This window comes from Limulus polyphemus, unplaced genomic scaffold, assembly GCF_000517525.1.
Source record: "Limulus polyphemus unplaced genomic scaffold, Limulus_polyphemus-2.1.2 Scaffold148, whole genome shotgun sequence".
Lineage (NCBI taxonomy): Eukaryota > Metazoa > Arthropoda > Merostomata > Xiphosura > Limulidae > Limulus > Limulus polyphemus.
Window position 1 is genome coordinate 835010 of NW_013665758.1, and position 20343 is coordinate 855352.

The 20343-nt window shown below is 33.3% G+C and overlaps 1 protein-coding gene across 1 annotated transcript in view; it reads left to right on the forward strand.

The window, feature by feature from the left end:
* The window catches only part of LOC106475613 (disks large 1 tumor suppressor protein-like), a gene marked incomplete at its 3' end in the record, with an annotated part of 180333 nt that overhangs the window by 21389 nt on the left and 138601 nt on the right, over positions 1–20343 (forward strand). The window contains exon 3 of the mRNA XM_022380864.1: positions 15922–16049. Within this exon, the coding sequence (XP_022236572.1) occupies positions 15922–16049 (128 nt within the window). The remainder of the gene's footprint in view (positions 1–15921; positions 16050–20343) is intronic.

Sequence of the window (20343 nt, forward strand, 5' to 3'; positions counted from 1 at the left end):
ATGCTGCAGTCTCCAAATTGTGTTCAACTCAGTTGCTTGATTTTTAAATGGTTGTGAAAGTAATGTCAGGTTCTATAAACCAATTTATTTATAATAAAAAAACTTGAAACAGTCAAGCATTATTTCAGGTGATGAGTGCTGTTTTAATATTTTGTGGTGTGTGGAACACATTAAAATCCAGCCAAAGGAGTAGTCAACTAACATGATATGCTAATCACAGGCGTAATGTAAGTTAGACATATCTTTGAAGTAGAGAAGTAGCTAAATAGGGGCTCATAGCACTATATAAATGTGATATGAACGAGGCATGATAGGTAAGCAGTTCACTGATACTGTTTATTCACATACCTTTTGTGATTAGGGACCTCTTCTGGAACCACTTTGAAAATATCTTATCTGTACATGGATTTTGCTCTTCATTTCAGGTGTTTATTTGTATTGCTATCTTCATCAGGGATAATTGAGCTAAATCTTCTTTTACTTCTTTTATGGCTAACATTTTCGATAATAGGTATCCTATTGTGATCATATCCACCCATGCTGCATTGGTAACGTTCCAAGCATTTTGTGACCCTGTGCTTGTAGGTTAGTTTCAAAACTGATGCATCTGCCATTTGTGGGAAATTCAGAATGATAGGTACAAGCATTTTTGAAGAAAAGCAGTGTGTTCTCAGTGAAATTGTATAAAAAAACAACTGATAGCCAGAAGCCAATTTTCAGCAAAATATCTCTCCCACTAACCTTTCAAAACTCAGTATATCTTCTTAAGTACTTTTCTATTTCAGGACTGCCATACACCATACGATTCATCATAAAAATATGCAGTATTCTGGCAAATAACTAATATTGAAAAAAGTAAAAATTAAGGCAACAATTAAATTATAAACAGTTTCAGTAAAATATTTATCATTCAATTATTGAATTGTAATATCATATATACGAAATGAATACTAAGGAAGCAGTCTGAAATTCATCATATATCATTTTGTTTGAATTTAGTTAGTCCACTAGTAGGTTAGCAGCAAATTTATGGACTAAATCCCTAAAATCTGGGGTTTGCTTCCATGCAGTGAATAAAGCAAAGATAGCCATTGTATGTTTTGCATTTAAATCACAACAAGTAAACAAATTCAGTTAAGAAGATTTCTGTGATATTTCTCAATAATGTTTAAGTAATAATAATGACAAGTTTGAATTTATTTTTGTTTCTGTATTATCTGCTATAAACGTTTTACAGGTTTTTTTTCCTTCTGTATTTATGAGCTGTAAGATTTAACTGATTCAGTGGCACACATAGCTAGGGAAGGAAACAGCTTGTGATTTCAAGCTACCTTACAAAAAGTTCACTGTTACATAGTATTTAAAGAAGTGTAATTTTTCAAGTTTTAAGTAAATAATTTTATATGCATATTATATATGTGTTTTTACTTTTATGCGTGTAATTTGAATTATATCAATAACCTGATGTTGTAATAACTTATTTAATGGCTTTACTTATGTGCAGCATAGATATATGTTTGTAGTACCATTATTTATATTTGTAAAAAAAAGTGGCTACATATTTTTTAAGTACCTTTTAACACCCAAAGACATTTGCTGTTTGAAATATTATGTTCAATGTGCCGTGTAGACACTGCATCATTGTGTCATATTTATTTTCATTTGTATAATTCAGATTTGAAGTTGATCATTAAAATTGGGAACTTTTTTTCTCTGTCTTTAAGAGAAATTTGCTGGCATCAGAAGTTAAACTTGCAGGTTTATTTTACTTTGTGAGTATGGTTTCAGAGATGGTAGTGTTTCAGTATTTCAGGGATAATCAGTTTTTTATTTTTGATATTACAACGCATAAGAATTATGTCAGCTTCAGAAAAGGTTCTGAATTATAACTTAAGTGATTGTTCATTTAAAGTTTTTCTATTCTTTTTGGACGTTATAAAGATTTTGTGTACAGTGGATGATATACGCACCTTTTATACAACATTTATTGACAATATTTTTGCATTGCTGCATGTAAAAGGAAGTCATTCTAGAATTGTAGTTGTCAAGGACGTTTCTAGTGATGATAAACTGTGACTTTAGTGTTTTTTGTTTTTGAAGAGTTTTGGCTTCACAGTGTCATTATTTGAACAGAACTTGTTGAATCATTCAAACTTATACATAAAATATTAGGTATTTTAATGTCTTTGTATTCATAACAGTTGGGAAACTGGGAGTTGATAATGTATCAACATTTTTGGATAAGTTCAGTTTGAAAGTTTTGGTTTGGAAATGATTGAGTGAGTTGCTTAGTATCTAAATTTGATAAGCAGTGTGCTTTGAACATCAGTTTTGTTAAAAATGAACTAGGAAGAGAAACAACTACAAGAAAAAATTGGAACCTAGTAAGAATTAATTCTCACTATGTTAACTACATCTTGTAGAATATACGTCTGATGAATAATAGTAGTAATGCCTTGTTACATGTAAGATTATTTTTGTTTTATTTAGATTTTTTTTAACCAAGTAAGTATAGGAAAAAATAAACTATGCTCGTGTGCAGCATTATACATGTCACTGGATAGGTGCGAACTGAGTAAAGCCAAGTGAACATTGAAGAAGAGAACATCAGTGCTATTACCATTATTGTAGAGAAAACAATGATCGAACATACAGTACACAGCATGTATATGAAGTTATCTTTAACTCAAAATAGGTGTCACACATCCTTTTGTGCGGTTGAAATATTATGTAAAAAATAATCTTGTTCTGAAGCCAGCACATCACTGCAGTCCAAATTAAAATGATTTATTTCTGTTTTATAAATGTTTTAGTTTATTTTTTACACTGGTTATGTAAAGTTTGGGGATGTGTGTAATATATCCTCACTTTAAATTTATACATGAGAATCAATATAAAATTGAAATTAAATATACATTTATACGCATACAGTTTATTTTTAAATTATTCTATAATTTTAAAATACATAGTCACAAAACATGTAGAAAACAGAAAAGAAGGACTGGTTTTGACCAAGTAATTAGCATGCCTGGACTGTGTATTTGAGGAATCATGGCCTACATCCTGCTACTGCAAATACATGGTCTGTACTTTAAGGCTGTGGGTGCTCTATAAAAGTCACAGTCAGATCACATTTTATGGTCAGACAAGAGTTGATGGTAGGTGTTCTTCCCTATAGTTTGTCAGTTCAAAATTAGGGAGGAATATGTGCAGGTAGCCCTTGTGTAGCTTTGCATGAAATATGAAACAAAAAAAGACTGCTTTACCTGCAACACACTAGACAAGAAAGGTGTTGAAAAGATGAAGTAACTGTTTTTGAATTTAAAAGGGGGGTTGGATGAAGACTTCAAATAATTTTTACATCTTTTCAACTCCATCATTGGGACCCACAGTTTGGATACTTCTGAAATTTATTCTCAAATTTATTTTACTAATTAAGTATTGGTTACTTAACATGATAATGATATTGGAGAACTGTGTTATTTAATGCTGTATTTGACAAAAACAAACCAACAAACAAAAAACTGAGTGACTGAAAAGATTTAGGTGAAAGAACTTAAGTCAAAGTTGTATGAGGTCAGTAGCTTGCTATGGTATCTTAGAAATTATATTATGTTCTATATAATAGAGGTATCATGTATACTTAAAAGTTAAGAAAGTATAAAGAGCTAAAAACAGGATTAAAAGTAAAATACAATGCAATGTTTCACCACCATTAATGTGGTATCATCTGGTATGTTGCAGAACATTACGAAAGCTTTTATACACCCTCATATGTCATCATAAATATAACCTTGATATTAAAATAAATGTAAACCTACCTACTTGTTTATTCTCTGTTTTATTACGATGGGTTATTTTATTTTATGTGTGTTAACCTGAGGTTCATGACAAACAAATTTCTTTATTTTCACTGTGATGTTGTGTATCTTTAAAATGTTGCGATGGGTTATTTTATTTTATGTGTGTTAAACTGAGGTTCATGACAAACAAATCTCTTTATTTTCACTATGATGTCGTGTATCTTTAAAATGTTACGATGGGTTATTTTATTTTACGTGTGTTAACGTGAGGTTCATGACAAACAAATCTCTTTATTTTCACTGTGATGTTGTGTATCTTTAAAATGTTGATATAAGTGTGATGGAGCACATCCATGCTCTTCCTTTCTTGATCTTAAATTCTTCCCAGTTTCTGTGTAAAGACTGTTACAATCCTCACATTCAACACTATAAACATTTTCCTTTACAAGTAAGGCCTGTCTAATTTAAAATACAAAAAAGAAATCAGCCTTTTTTCCTTTTAAAGAAATAAAGTTTCCCCTGATAGAAGATTATTTATTTTTTCTAACTCTTGCCATATTCTTTTTACTGCAGCTGAAAGACCAGGTACATATAGAACAATGCAGTAAATCAACTTATATGAATAAATATTTTTTTTTGTCCAGAAACCTTTTTAGTAATTAGAGGAAGGGGGTAGGGAAAATTGAACCAATTTTTAATGCACTCAAAAACATAATCAATTAAATTAATCCCTTTATTGCTTTTTAAGGTCAAATGATGCCAAGACACCCTGTATTTATGGGGTGCCTTAAGTATAAAAACAGAACATACCTCTTATTTCTAAAGTCTATGCCAGTGGAGCTTTCCATTATAACTTGTTTGAATTTATAGCATGGGTGATTGGACTTTATACCTTACAGAGAGAGAGAGAGAATGCCCATCAGTCTGGCTAACATTACTACACTTCATTACAAAGTCAAGAGTTCAGTTGACTTAGGATTGTATTTATGTCAGATATGTTGATGATACTTTTGCTAGCTTTATTTCTGGACACACTGTTGAACAGTCCCTAACATTTCTAAATTATTTTACCCTATCAGGAGAATAAGAATGTGGGACAGCTATCTTTCCTTATCATAAAGGTTAAAAAAAGTAAATACTGTTTTAAACCAAAAGTGTTTAAAAAACAAACAAACAATCAAACCCATACTGATCTTTGAACTTTGTTTCATCATAAGTCTTAAAAAATTGGGGTTATAAAACTTGATTGGTCACAGCTAAAGTTATATGCATGAAGAAATAAATTATTTGGAAAGCGCATTGGTGAAAAGGAATGTTTTTACCGCCAATTTTGTTAATTTTTTAAAAAGTTACTGATAAAGTTTTCGAACAAAAAATGCACTTAGAAAACTTGGTTTACTGTGTCATTCCATATTAACGTGATCTATCAATTGTGATAAAAAAAATATGGTGAAAGGTAGAAATAGTTAATAAACTTTTCCATCACGAGAAAGTTTATTTATTTTTACCAAGAAAACGGTTGAATTACCTTTCAGAGAAAACAATCAAATCAGCTGCAATTAAAAACGAAACTCGAACTCTTTTTCCCACATCCTGCTCTCAAAACTATCTTCGGGTTTCTAAGATAAAACTTAAAGAAAATATCAAGCAATCACGAAAACCTTAATTTACAGGTTTGTATACCTCGAAACTAAAAAAATAAATAAAATAGCTAACAAGCTCTGTGTCAAACGTATGCGAGATTGCATTGTTATGAGAACCAGCATATGAGAGATACGATTAAAGATGAATATTCATAAATTCAGTGTTGTAAAAGGAGATTGGTATTTATTCATACATAAGCCCAAATGTATTGCGAAAAAACTAGATAATGCTTGTTTGTTCGACTGTCTTAATGAGAAATAGCAGTGATTTCTTACAATGCTTTACATGAGGAACAATACGCTACATAACCAGTTAAATGGCAGCCAGATTTTGATTAGTTCATAATTAATTTCTGGCACGGAGTTTTAATGCGAATTACCTATCTATATCTAATAAAAGTGTCATAGGAGCTATCGTAACGTATTTTAATTAACTAAGGTCTTATAATCCTTCTTATAAGCCATGTGAAGATATTACTCATTCTGAATTTATGGAATTTAATTAATACGAGAGCGGTAGTTCAACGTATACCGGATGCTTATCTATTTTGTTGTTGTTTCTCTAGGAAATGATGCTTCACGCACTGCCGCCTGTCGTGTTCTTAATAAACAGTGAGCCGTGAATTTAACCCCTAAACTACGGCAGCAGTCTTTATTTGTTGTGCGTAACTTCTTTTGGTAATTTTGTTAAAATGTTTTGGTTTACACTACATAGTTTCCAAGCTACTAAAACAGGTTGTTCATGATTTCGCGGTAGAATCTCTGTTTTGTGACGTCAGATTTGATCTTTTAGTATCACTGAAATATCGCCTGTGCCTGCTACTCTTATTTACCGAAGTTATCTTGATATATATATATTCAGCATACATTATACAGGCATCTAGTACTTACAACTTGTTTGGAATAAACCTTGGGATTTTTCCAGCATTCTCTGCTTTGCTTTTTCTGGGATGATAAGAAAGGAAACTTCTTCTACAAGTTAAAGAATGGTGGAACCTGTTTTACTATTCAAATGTATCATAGATAAACAGCAACATAGAGTTGTAGAACTAATGTACTGAATGTTGGAAAAGCACAAAGTTTTATTTCAACAACTTCTGTAAAAACAAGTTATCCCGTTGAAGACATGCGATAGTCACATGACATTTTAATGCAAGCTATGCAACATATAACCAGTACCAAATTTGGGGATTCCTCTGGGATGCATTCATTACATGCGCAGACAAGGTAAACACATTTGTATGAGGATATAGGGAAAGAAGGTAAGTATATACCTTAGATTCTATGATACAACGAACATAAAAAAACAGCTATATATATACGATTAAAGGGTTAATTTGACTTACTCCATCATATTTTAAATTTGACAAAGAGTCCTATTCTTACTGACTCTGGATTTGTTATATTGGGCGAAAACGGAGCATAAAAAACTAAATTATGAATTATAGTTATTTTCTAATAGTTACATAAACTAAATAAATTATTTTTGTTTTGTAATGCTTATTGTACGCAAGTTTTTATAACATACGTTGATAATCAATTATTGTTAAATATTTGAATTAAATTGTACAATATGTTAAAGAGATATGTTGTTATATGTGTATAAGCTGCTGTGAACAAAAAGGATCAAAGTTCTTTTTGTTTTATTATGCACTGAAATAGCGAAAATCAAGTGTTTACCAAAAGATTTTTGAAACATGCTTTTGGCGTATTTTATGCTATATAATGTCGTCGTAAATACAGCGTTAAATAATTTAGTGAGAAAATATGGATAATGTAACGCATTTTGTTATTCGCAAGACTTTAACAAGATTTGAACCCAACCAAAGAGCATCTGTCTTGAGATAAACATAAATTATGAATCAGGTAGACGTACGCCATTTGACTAACTTTATGTTTCGGTTGCTTAGTGATTAACGTACCGAGTTGCAGAAGGTTTTAGGTTCGAGTCCATGATATGCCGCTGAACATGCTCCACACTTTCAGCTGTGGTGCTGCTGACTGGTTGTATTACCTTTTGTCAGCAGTTATACACTAAGAGTTGGCTAAGCCTGAACCTCGGGGTTTTATCGTGGCTATTTAGAACATGTGTACTTTTCAAGTTGAAAATACAAGATGTCGGAATATGACATTTGTCACCTGTGTTTGTACTCTATTCGTTGAGGTCTGCAATTTGTTTCAAGCTTGTCCCAAAAGCTGCTCAATCCAACTAAGATGTGGTAATTGTTTTACCTAAGAAAGATGATTAGTCACTTTCATACTTTCTTAATAATTTCAGGCAATGCAGGCGTATTGGATTGTTGCAAGGACCCATGATTAACGGGTGGAAATGCAGGCGTAGTGGATTGTTGCAAGGACCCATGATTAACGGGTGGAAATGCAGGCGTGGTGGATTGTTGCAAGGACCCATGATTAACGGGTGGAAATGCAGGCGTGGTGGATTGTTGCAAGGACCCATGATTAACGGGTGGAAATGCAGGCGTGGTGGATTGTTGCAAGGACCCATGATTAACGGGTGGAAATGCAGCCTTGTTGAGAGTAGATATGGTCGGCAACAACGTTATATTATAGATGTTATTCTGAAGAATTTTGCATTTTATTTTAATACTTCCATCAGCTTGTACTGTTGGGAAAGACACAAAAATTGCCAAGTGCATCATCTGGGTTTTTCAAGATTTTACTTTTCTATCATTACAGAAAAAGGCTAAAACGAGGTTCATCAAACAACATCACAGGCATTCATTGTCTATGGTTTGCGCACTGAGACAGCGTGATTTCCTGCTAGCTCTAAGGTTAGCGAATTTCGGACTTGTTGTCGACTACCACATGATAAATTTTGTAATGTCGCCGCTTGGTTGAAGATCTAGAGTTCACTACCGATCATTCTCAATTTAAATACATTCTGATGTTTGTTGCATCTTTAAGGTTTGTCCAGTCGTCTTTTTTTCTTGGCAAACACAGTTTTTCTTAGTGGAACACGTATTTCCGTTTTGATCATTTTTGTTGTTAGAATTTAAATCGAAACTCAAAGAAACGTTATTTGATGACGACACTTCTGCTAGACGGTCACACACACACACACATCATGCCCTTTTGAAAGACACAGATTACTAATGTCTGTATCATTTCAACACAATGTATGCTTTTACCACATCTCTGCATTTATAGTTCAAGTAACCACTTGACACATGACGTCATATTTTGCATATAAAATATTTAAATAAATCAGTGCTCAAAACTTGTGTGTTATGCGCGTGTGTGTGAATATTTATACAATAGAAATGAGTAATCAGAAGTTGTAAATATTTGGTAGAACAGACAAGAGGATATGGTATGAGATTTTAATGTCTTTAAAGTTTAACGCAATTATCAAACTGTTACACGCATAAAACTATACATATAGAATTATTTTTATAATGTTTGAAATATCACTTAATGACTTTCATGACTATTGTAAAACATTAATCATACATAGAATTTCTAACATAAAACCACGTGATTTTATTTAGCAAAAATTAGCATGATATAACAAACACTTAGTCGATTGTGGCTTAATTACGATCGTTGCTCTTGTATCTTTTATTTAAAGGTCTGTGGCTGACAAATTGACGTTTGTTTGTTTGCTTGTTGAATTTCGCACAAACCTACTTGAGGGTTATCTGCACCAGCCGTCCCTAGTTTTTAAACGACAGGCTAGGGGAAAGGACGATAGTCAACAACACCCACCAAAGGTGCGCCCGAATAAAACGTAATTATGTGTAAAACACAGAGAGTTGAGTGAGTTATATTAAATTGTTTTGAATGTGCAAATCAGATAGTTATGTGACAATCACAGCCGATATAAAGTCGCGATGGAGTAGCATACACTAGAATTATATTTTGGAATTGGTGGCGTTTTGCAGGTAGTAGTGTGGTGCCATCGAAAACTGATTGCTTTCCGAGGCAAATTATTCACAGACTCAAATCATAAAGAAATTTTAGATCACTGGTACTTAATGGCATGGAAAATATAAGAATATGGATCAACCTTGGGAACAAGGATGACCCAGAAAGAGACCTGCAACAAGTCGTACCGTACCCAGCCGTGGTAAGCAAAGTGCATAACAGGTGAGAATCCACGAACACAAATATCAGTAGCAAAGGATGTTCACACGCCCCAGGCAACAGTACATGCAACATACTCGAAAAAGATATCTGTCTGGGAAAGTGACACGATTAAGTCACGCGTACACAACTTGCTTCAATTTTATATTTGTTCAACCATTACATACTTCAAGCAGCTGAAGAGTGAAACGGGTATTTGTGCTACTCTATTTCATACAAAGACATACCGGTACAATCGCTGGATGCAGCGCCTATGACTTTCTGTGCGATATTACTGTTGAAACGGGCACTGGGAAACCATTTTAATACTTTAGACGGATTATGGAAAGCAAGCCGAGAGGACTAGTGTGCTTTAGATGGCGTTACGATCTTCTCCATGACATTTAACATTGCTAACTTCTTTCCATCAAAATACATAACATACAAAATAAGCTCGTTAAGTTATATGTTAGGCGTTGTTTACTCATAAAAAGGTTCAAACGTAATATTTATCAGAAATAATCATATATTCCAGTTGTTGTTTTTTCTTTAGTTCGGGCCACGAACTTTTCAGACAACCCTCGTATAGTACAAACTCAAGGGAATACGGTTTTGTTCGTAAAGCACAAGCACACACATTATTTAAGCAACTATAGAACTGCAAACGTTATTATGTATACGCAGTTTATCAAGCAGTATGGCTTTTACGACTTTTGACTTTGTGAATACTGTTCTGTACTTTTTCGTTAATTTTTATTTTCATTTTTGGAAGGTCAGACTTGTAAGTAACAAGTGGCGAAGGTGCTAAATAAATTTATGAAGTATCAACAACCAGCGTGAGCCACGACCTAACCTGAACTGATGCTTATATTTGGGCATATTAAATACCTGGTGTATAGTACTCAGGTCTCCACTTGTACTTTTATCTCATGTGATATATAAGTTATTGTCCAAATCCTTCAGAAAAGTACATTTTGCCTGATTTTTCTTAAGATTGGCTTTTCTTTAACTATATTCACTAAAAAAACCTAAAAAAAAATTCGTATGCACGCTACAATAGGCGCCCTTGTTGTTGTTTTTTAAATCACTGTCAAATGCATGTAGTTAATAGCAAAAATACAACAGACGCCACATGACATAATCTGATAGGAAAATATTTCTAAATTTCGTAAATGTTAATGGGTTGGGGTAGGGACTTACGCCCGTGACTGTTATTATTAACCTTATTCGGTAACTTGTGTGTGTATGCATTTTCAAGTTCTGACACTTGGCCATCCAGTGGAACCGCGTATCTACAAGTGTATCTTATATTTATGAAGAAATAACCCGAGTTATTAACCTTATTCGGTAACTTGTGTGTATGCATTTTCAAGTTCTGACACTTGGCCATCCAGTGGAACCACGTATCTACAAGTGTATCTTATATTTATGAAGAAATAACCCGAGAAACTGTCACGAGTAGATGTTAGAAAAATATCGAAATATAGGGATGTCTTTACTACAAAACTGACGAAAGCTACAACTTGGATCCTGCATTAGTGTGACCAACAGGCAGAACATGATTTTATTAAGTTAATAGCCCTCTTGACCACACATTACCGAAAGAAAAATCCGGCCTTTTCAATTTGAGACCAATTGGTTACCCTGTTTGCCAAAATCTGCTATATTGGTCACTTTGGCCTCAACGTGCGGCCTCAAAACGGCCCCTAATGACGCGGCTACATAGCCGTGTTACTTCCCGCACAAAGTTGAATGTGTATCCTAAGTTTGAAGTCAGTAGCTTTAAAGATGTGGCCGCCCACAAGGAACAGACCCACAGAGAGAAAAAATAGAGAGAGAGAGAAACATTCGCGCTTATATATATATTAATAAAAAGTACAAACGTTTGCAATAATCACTGACCTAGCTTTCTTAACTCCTTAATTTCCCCGAAAGGGGACCAGAGGCCGCCTGGATTGGTCACCTGTTTTAACTACTCGCACCACTGTACAGTAGTGTGTTTGTTGCCTTATCAATCAGTTAGTCGGTAGACACTAAAATAACGTCACACAAGGGACACTTAACATTGCAAGTTGTACTGTCGTGACGTCAATAAAACGTGCGGATGGCGTAAATCACGAGAAAGATTATTCATTCTGTGCCCTACAACACAGCATGACATATGGACTTGAAAAGCAAGAGATAAAAATAATTATTACTCTTAATTTTTGTTTTATTTACTCTGGAAATATAACACTTTCGGGTGACCCTGCGGAAGTACATTAGTTTAATAACTTTAATAATGCAATTCAGTTATATTTGTTTCATCTTCAGCTGATAGATCTATGTTATGAACTAAAGTTTTCAATTCTCTTACTAACTATACGTATTCTCAGTTCATAATATCAGTTGGAGCAAATAATACACAATAAATCGCTTTTTTAATATCCTACTGTAGCAGGCGAGAAACTATCTTACACCCAAGGACGTTGTGGTTTTAAGCATCCTGGTATCGCTTGTATAACTTCGTTACAACTTATAAATTAATAATAAATTTATCGTTCGTACAATCCGATTTGATCAAAAGCATGTTTGTACAACTTCCCCTTTTTAACGTGTTTTGATGTTTAGAATATATACTGAAAGTCTTCCGTAATATATATATATTAATTTGTTAATTGTATATGTATTTTATATAGTGTAAATATAATTAAGGGTTTTGTGATACATATATGTGTTTATGTACGTTATATCATATACATATATATATATATATATATATATGTAATATTTATATATATTTGTTTCCTATATATATGTATATGTGGAGTGGAGTAGAGTAGTGAGACCAATTATGCACTAATATCTAATAAAGCTAATAAACCTTGTTTATTTCATGCAGTGAATGAATTAAGATATTATTAGTCGCTGGTATTCTTCTGTATGTAATATGCTAATAATATGAATTAATCAAATACGACTCAAATATTCATATAACGTTATATATACACACAGATAGATAGAGTGTATAATTTTTATCCATCTTTCCATTTTTACGATATTTAGAGGGTTTCTGAGCTATGAGTCGAAATGATGTGATGTCGAAATAATCACGTTTGAACCACCATTAGGACTTTATCTGCAATCTCGAATGTAATCGTGTTGATAAGGCAACAAATATTGTTGTTACTATGACAACAAATAGGATGAAAGATATATATAGGTATTGACGTCTAGTCGCACGTGTCAAGACTTTTCTTCGAAATCTGCACAACACGTAAAATGTGCGTTATTTCTTAAAATACAACTAAGCCTAAGCATCTTAGAGGTCTGTGCACCAAGTTGTCGCCAAATTTGGTTTGTGATCTCAAATATTCAAGGATTCCCCCAGTGGCACAGTAAATCTGCAGACTTATAATGCTAGATACCTGTGATGGGCACAGCACAGATAGCCTATTGTGTTGCATTTTGCTTAGCTATAAACAAACAAACAAACAAAATTCAATAATTTCTAAACAACAAAGACAAATTGGTTTCCATTTTTTAAATGTGTCAAAAAGAGGCTTGTCCATATTTTTGTACGTGACACGTACTTGGTTTATAGAATATTTTATAAACCATATGTATGATTTTGTTGATCATATTGTCACTGAATGTGAAACAACGAGATATTTTTCGCAAATTATCATCATCTCTCATATGTACATATATTTTTTTACGTTACTTTTGTGCGTACTATTTCTGTAATGCACAAATTATGTTGTCAAAATGACTTCGGTAATGACTGTATTATTACCACTTTTATGCAAATTTGAGAAACATCATATCTTATTTCTGTCACGTTTTAAGATTGGTCTTAAATTTAGCTTTCAGTCTAGTTTACCTATATGTTAAATTGCACGTGTATTATATGAAAAATTCTGATCGCACGTTGAGAAGAATACTAATACTTAGCTTTTTAAATCGTGAAACACTTACTAAGGTTACGTGATTTCAAATTGAGGAATATAGTGTTATAAACTATAATCAACAGAAGGATTAATTCCATATTTTTATATTTTATAGTTTCTTTAGGTCGATTTGTTTTAAAAAGTTACACTACATCACATTTTTGTCAACATAAAATACTGGTGTTAATAAATTAGTGTATAAAAAACAACAACTATGAAATGGGAATGCCACCAAAGACTTAAATCGTATTACATTAATATTAAATTTTAAACGTAACTTAAACTACTCAAGTCTTTTTACTCGTTTCTTTCGATTCTTGTTATGCACAAAGAACTGTTTGATGTTGTTTGTAATAATAAATTTAATTATTACAACCTCTAAAATTATTTGATATTATAAAATTCCTGTTAATAAGTACGTTTTTTTTAAAACTTTGTCTTTTTGGTGCCTAGTCTTCTGTCTATTATAATTTACTGGGTTGCTGTATCTCCAATTACATGATACTTGACTCGCAATCTGAGGGCCGCGGGTTCGAATCCCCGTCCCCCCAAACATGCTCGCTCTTTCAGCCGTGGGGGCGTTATAATGTGACGGTCAATCCCACTATTTGTTGGTAAAAGAGTAGCCCAAGAGTTGGCTGTGGATGGTGATGACTTGCTGCCTTTCCTCTAGTCTTTCACTGCTAAATTAGGGACGGCTAGCGCAGATAGCCTTCGCGTAGCTTTGCACGAAATTCAAAACAAACCAAACCAATCTCCAATTACACCTGGTTTGAGAAAAGTGTTTTGAAGATCGAGTAAAGATATATATATATAGTTATTTGCCGCATTTTTCTACGCGTAAAAAAAAGGCTACTTACATACTTGTTTTTATTTCTTACATTTGTATCCATGTAGAAAATTTCAGTTTTAAAATTTGTTCCAAGATATATTTTGATACCCAAATTGCCATATTTTAGGTTTTTAGCACTCCTGATGTCAAGGTCACGAGCTTTGAAATGGAAATTTAACCAGATATGTTTGTTATCGGAAGTTTTGTTTAGAAATGTGTGAATAAGTTGATACAGTAGCCGAGACGTATTCGGGGGAGTAGAGGGGGAGCTACATGGATTTTTCCCTTCGAAATTTCATTTTTTTTTACTTTTATTATCTTGCTTATTTTTTTTTTCTGCATCTGCAAAGTTCTACTTTTTCTCTTGTATAAAGAGTGAGTTTTAGATTTAGTGAATAGTTGCTCAAATCTTTTGTGTAAGAATGTTTTTTATTGGTATTATCCACTGACTGATTTGTATAACAAATTAATAGTTTTGTGAAGGGCGAATGAACAGTTTTGACGCCTGACCTGTGACAGTGACATCATTAGTGAGGAAATGAACTATTGTTAGGCTGCGTACTATTTGGCTAATAAAATTTAAAGTGCTTTTCAATAAAAGTTTGCGAGGTGGTTAGGGCCCTCGACTCGCAACCTGAGGGTCGCGTGTTCGAATCGCTTTCACACCGAACATGCTCGCCCTTTCAGCCGTGGGGACGTTATAATATGACTGTCAATCCCACTATTCGTTGGTAAAAGAGTAGCCCAAGAGTTGGCTAACTGCCCTTCCTCTAGTTTATCACTGCTAAATTATGGACGGCTAGCGCAGATAGCCCTCGTGTAGCTTTGCGCGAAATTCGAAATAAACCAAATCAATAATAATAATAAAAAAACACTAAAAGCTGGCGAAGTATTGAAAACCAATATGCATAAGAATTCTAATAAAAATCAAGTTAAATAGCGTTTTATAGAGCACTTTGACTCTCATTGTCCAGCCCAACCAGTAAGTTCTGGCATTGAATAAGTACTTCTTGGACAGCAACTTGTTGGAGACAAAAGGTAGATCTGAAATTCTATTTTTGCACACATCTAATTAATGGTCAATTTAAAACGAATGTGGAAAAATATCTCCAGTTATCTTGATTTTTTATCCATTTCTAAAACTTTTCAAGTGGTGAGTTACCCAGTTGAAAAATATATTAATCTAGCCCTTTCATTAGTTAGATGGTATATTTTGTTTAGGATTCTTTGTGATAGCTTGGCCTCCCTAATATTAAGAATTGTGAAGGTAATGTTCACATGAATCAAAATGTTTTTGATTATTAATACCGCTACAATGATTTTAACGATCGATGAAAGTTAAACACTCGTATATTGTGTGAGTGTCTTGGAGAGTTACGTAATTGTAAATAAGTCTGGCAGAATAACATCCCCCTTTTTTTTCCAGTCCTGTGTTTTATCTTGGAAAACACGGTATTGGTTCTATTTCTTTCGCCATTGGTGGACATTGGAGAAGCTGGAGTGGACAGATACGTACCTTAATTTAGCATTATCGTTCCCTTTGGTCAGTTTGAGGATATCGTGTTGTTTTTGTACAGCATGCTGCTTTTTCCGTTATTTGTTTAGTTGAACGTTACTTTTTTCCCCCACAGATATTCAGGAATTCTATGAAATGACACTTCTAGACGACAACAAAAGTGTTCAGCAGAAGACTGCAGAAACTTTACAGATAGCTTGTAAATGGGAGAACAGTCCGCCGATTACAGGACTGAATAACGAGGTAGGAAAAAAGTTAGCAAAAAAACACAAACAACAAAAAAAAGCGTGGAGCCTTTATGATTGAAATTCTGTAACTTTTCCCGTGATTGATTGCACCTCTTAAATATTTAGACAGAAACCGAAAGTAATTTCGTTACACACCTAGTTCGTTAAATGTTCACTTCACATATTGTGAAATGCGATTTTTTTTCAAGCTGAAATGAACTTTCAAAGATTTAAATACACACACAAACAAACACACAACACACACACACACACACACACACACACACATATATATATATATATACACACACATACATACACCGCATGTTCCATGAATTTAGTAATGCATATCGACTTTTATTTGAATTCCATTTTTATTTGTTTGGAGTTATTCTGATGCTACGTGTATTTATATTTACTTCAGTTTCTGAAGACACGAGGAGACAAACTGTATATTTATGAAGAAAACCCCATGTGTAAAATAAGTACATGTGAAAAGCTATTATAATCCCCCCCCCAGGTGTTTAATTATACTAGAAATGCATGGAGAATCATAAATTTAGACAAGGTACAGGATGTTCAAAAAACTGCCACTTTAAATTTTCCATCATTCTCAATCGCCACATCTGGTGTAATTCTAACCGAAGCTACTGCCTCTATTACTTGTCTTACACGATTTTTATTGGTTCTCGTAATACTGTGGTTACTGACATACATTTTTTTCTCTTCAAATCTCCTACGTAGTATTGTTGATAGAAAAGAAAAAGAATGAAATAAAATCGATGTTGGATTTCCAGAAAAGTGATTTAGGGTGAAGTACAGTATGGTTTTCAACTCCCTGTACCATGTTCAAACTTTCCTGGATAAAATTTACGATTCTCAATGTACTTTTGATGAAATTTTATTGTTCGTAGGACACGTAGTTTTTTTTAGGTATTCAATATGTTTGTTTTTATATGATTACCCTGTATATAGACATCACACAGTGATATCACATGTGCTTTTGTTGTCTGTACTGTTTTATATGTGTGCTTACGGTGATCTAAGTATTTTTCATGTATGATAACTTTATACATTTTTATTAACCTTACTTTCTAATATGGCATGAACTCGTTCCCCCCGTAGAATCAGCGGTACGTTTAAGGGCTTACAACGCTAACATCCGGGACTCGATTCTCCTGGGTGGGTAGAGAGCCGATAGCTCATTGTGTAATTTTGCTCTAAAACAAGCAAATAAATATATTTGTCATGTATATAAAGAATATTTGTTTTTATATAAAATGAGTAGTATAACACGACAGCCAGCAAACACATGCAATCTTTGATTGTTTTTATTTGATTTTGTCAAAAGGAGCCATCACTCCATTGGCATAATGGTAAGTCTGTAGACTTATAACGCTAGAAATAGGGCTTTGATACCAGTGGTGGGCACTGCACAGATAGCCCATTTTGTAGCTTTACGCATTGCTACAGACAAATTTATTAAAAGGTAATGATTGAATAAATTTGACAATTTGTATAAAAACTAGAGTTGAAAATCGAACTCAATATGTCCATGAAGTAATACATCAAGAGGTAAATTTGTAGTTTAAATAGTGAAAATTTTATGCTAAAATTCATATTCGTATTTATTAAAAATAGCATAAATATAAATGCCAACATTTGTAAAGGTTAAATTTACGCCTCGGATATGTGCTGCCATCTTTTGTCACAAGGGAATATTTGATCTTATGACTTGTCAGCAGAGTTTTTGAATCTGTCTTTTTTTTCTTTTTCTTTTTAAACTGTTAAGTACAAGCTGATTATTGCTATGTGTAGTTATTTTTCCTAATATTTGATAAGACTTTGAGATTGATTGGTTAAAGCACTTCAAAAATCTGCAATGTGCACGAAACACGTATTTGTTCGTTAGATGTCACCACGTTACAAAGTAATTTTGTACTGTACTCACTCTGCCTATATAGTTAGTTTAGTGACGCCAGTGGTATTTTTTAACCGATGTTTGCATGTATAGGGGTTTGTGAGATTCGATTTATGAAGATTAACACTTTTACCATTATTGTATACTTGAAAAAAAAATATAACACTTGATGGTTATATATTGGGTTAAAATATTTTCGAAGTTTAAATTCTACTACATAGTATGGCGTGCCACTTAAAATTTCTGTTGTTGGGCATTGGGATTCATAGGTGATTTCATCATGGCACCTGTCTTTTCAAAAATCGAGGGTATGTGAAGTGAGGGTTTTTGTCCGCTAGAATCATGTAATTTCCAAAGCATTAGCAAATGAATGTTTATACTGACGGATATATTAATAAGATCAGTAAGACTTCTTTTTTAAAGCTGAAGTTTGGTTTGTAGGTTGTTTGATTCGTTCAATGTTGCACTGATCTACTCGAGGGCTATCTGCACTAGCCATCTCTAATTTTGAAGTGATAGACTAGAGATAAGGCAGCTAGTCGACACCAAACACCCCCAGCTCTTGGTCTATTCTTTACTAACAAATAGTGGAATTGACTATTGCATTATAACACCCCTAGTTCTTGGGCTATTCTTTACTAACAAATAGTGGAGTTGACTATTGCATTATAACACCCCCATAGCTGAAAGGGTGACCACTTTCAGTGCCGGGTTTCGATCCCGCGACCGGTTGATTGGGATTTGTAGATATACTTACCATATGTGTGTTGCATATGTTTTCACGTTTTGAGTTCATATTTCGTTAGAAATAAAATATATTTATGTTTTGCATAAATAGTTTTGAAAATCTTCGATTCTATATATGTTCTCCAGGAAGAATTAAAGAAACTATAAACAAACATCTTCGCATTATAATAATATGTGAAAAAAATGTCATGTAAAAATTTGCTTTTTAGCGTCATTGATGAGACATTGAAAGCGTATACTAACCAGGTGAAACCAATTATCTCTGTATTTTATTCACCAATAGTATTGGTTAGAATGTTAAAAATGTCTAGTTTTATTATTTTTAACTTTTAATTTTGCTTGTTATATTTTAGTGATTGTTTTGCGTTGTTAGATTAGGATATGGACCTCACTTAAATCTTCTAAACTAGCCAAACCTAGTGAGATATTATTGGGTTTACGACCAAAAATGTCGTTAACAGCGAGGGTACCCAACTGATGAAACAATGCATTCTACTCTGTATAAGTAAGAAAATTATAATTACTTAGCTCTAAGTAGATAACTTGCTCTGATCGAAAGTTAGTATTAATTAAATTAAATAAACCAGATGTGCAGCGGTCTATTATGGGAAATATCCCTTTTCCTTGTGTGCCCAGAAAAACTTAAAAACAGTAGTTTGGTTTTTTTGTTAAGCACAAAGCTACTACACAGTCTGTGCTCGACCCACCACGGGTATCGAAATCCGGTTTTTAGCGTTGTAAACTTGCAGACTTACTGATGAACCACTTGAGGGCTTTAAAACAAAGAAGAATTTAAGCTAAATACATTTTAAGTATGAAACGTAATTGAATTTCGTAAATTATTTTTAGTATTATTGACGGATTGCCCCTCAGTGGCACAGCGGTAAGTCTATGGACTTATAGCCCATTGTATAGCTTTGTGCTTAACTACAAACAAAAAAGTTGCAAATAGAGTAAGTGATTGTTTTTCAACATTTTATTTTTGACTTGAGGGGCATTTTAAAGGTCATTCTGTTCTTTTCGTCTTCTTTTATTTATTTATTTATTTTGAAAGATAAAGCTAAATAAATAAAGACCCTAGGTCCTAAGACGTTCGTGATTGTCGTGTAGCAGTTTTGAATCAGCTACAACAAAGAAAGTGTTAAATATATGAAAATTATATAATACGTATAGATTTATCTGTAATATAGAACGCTACTATATCAGAACATTTTTAGTTTGACAGTACCGTGACTGTCCACTTGGTCAGTGGCACGCGAATGTGTTTGTTGTTCAACATTTCAGCTTATTGTGATTAATAGTTTGTGCCCTCTATAGTCACAAAGAATATAAATCGGTTTCAAGTATATATTTGGTATGTTCAAGAGAGAGAAGAAAAACGTATACCGACAGAAAAACTATATATTTAATAGGAAATAATAGTTATATCAACGTACGAGAAAGTAATTGATCTGAAAACTGAACGTACATACACGCATTGTAATAACTCACGTTAGTCACGAATGTACAGAAGGACGAAAGCTATATCCATTTATATTGATATCAATTAAGCATGGGATATGTTTCGATTTGTCAGTTAAATCGCGGGTTCGAATTAAGGGGCCCGGCATGGCCAGGTGGTTAAGGTGCTCGACTCGCAATC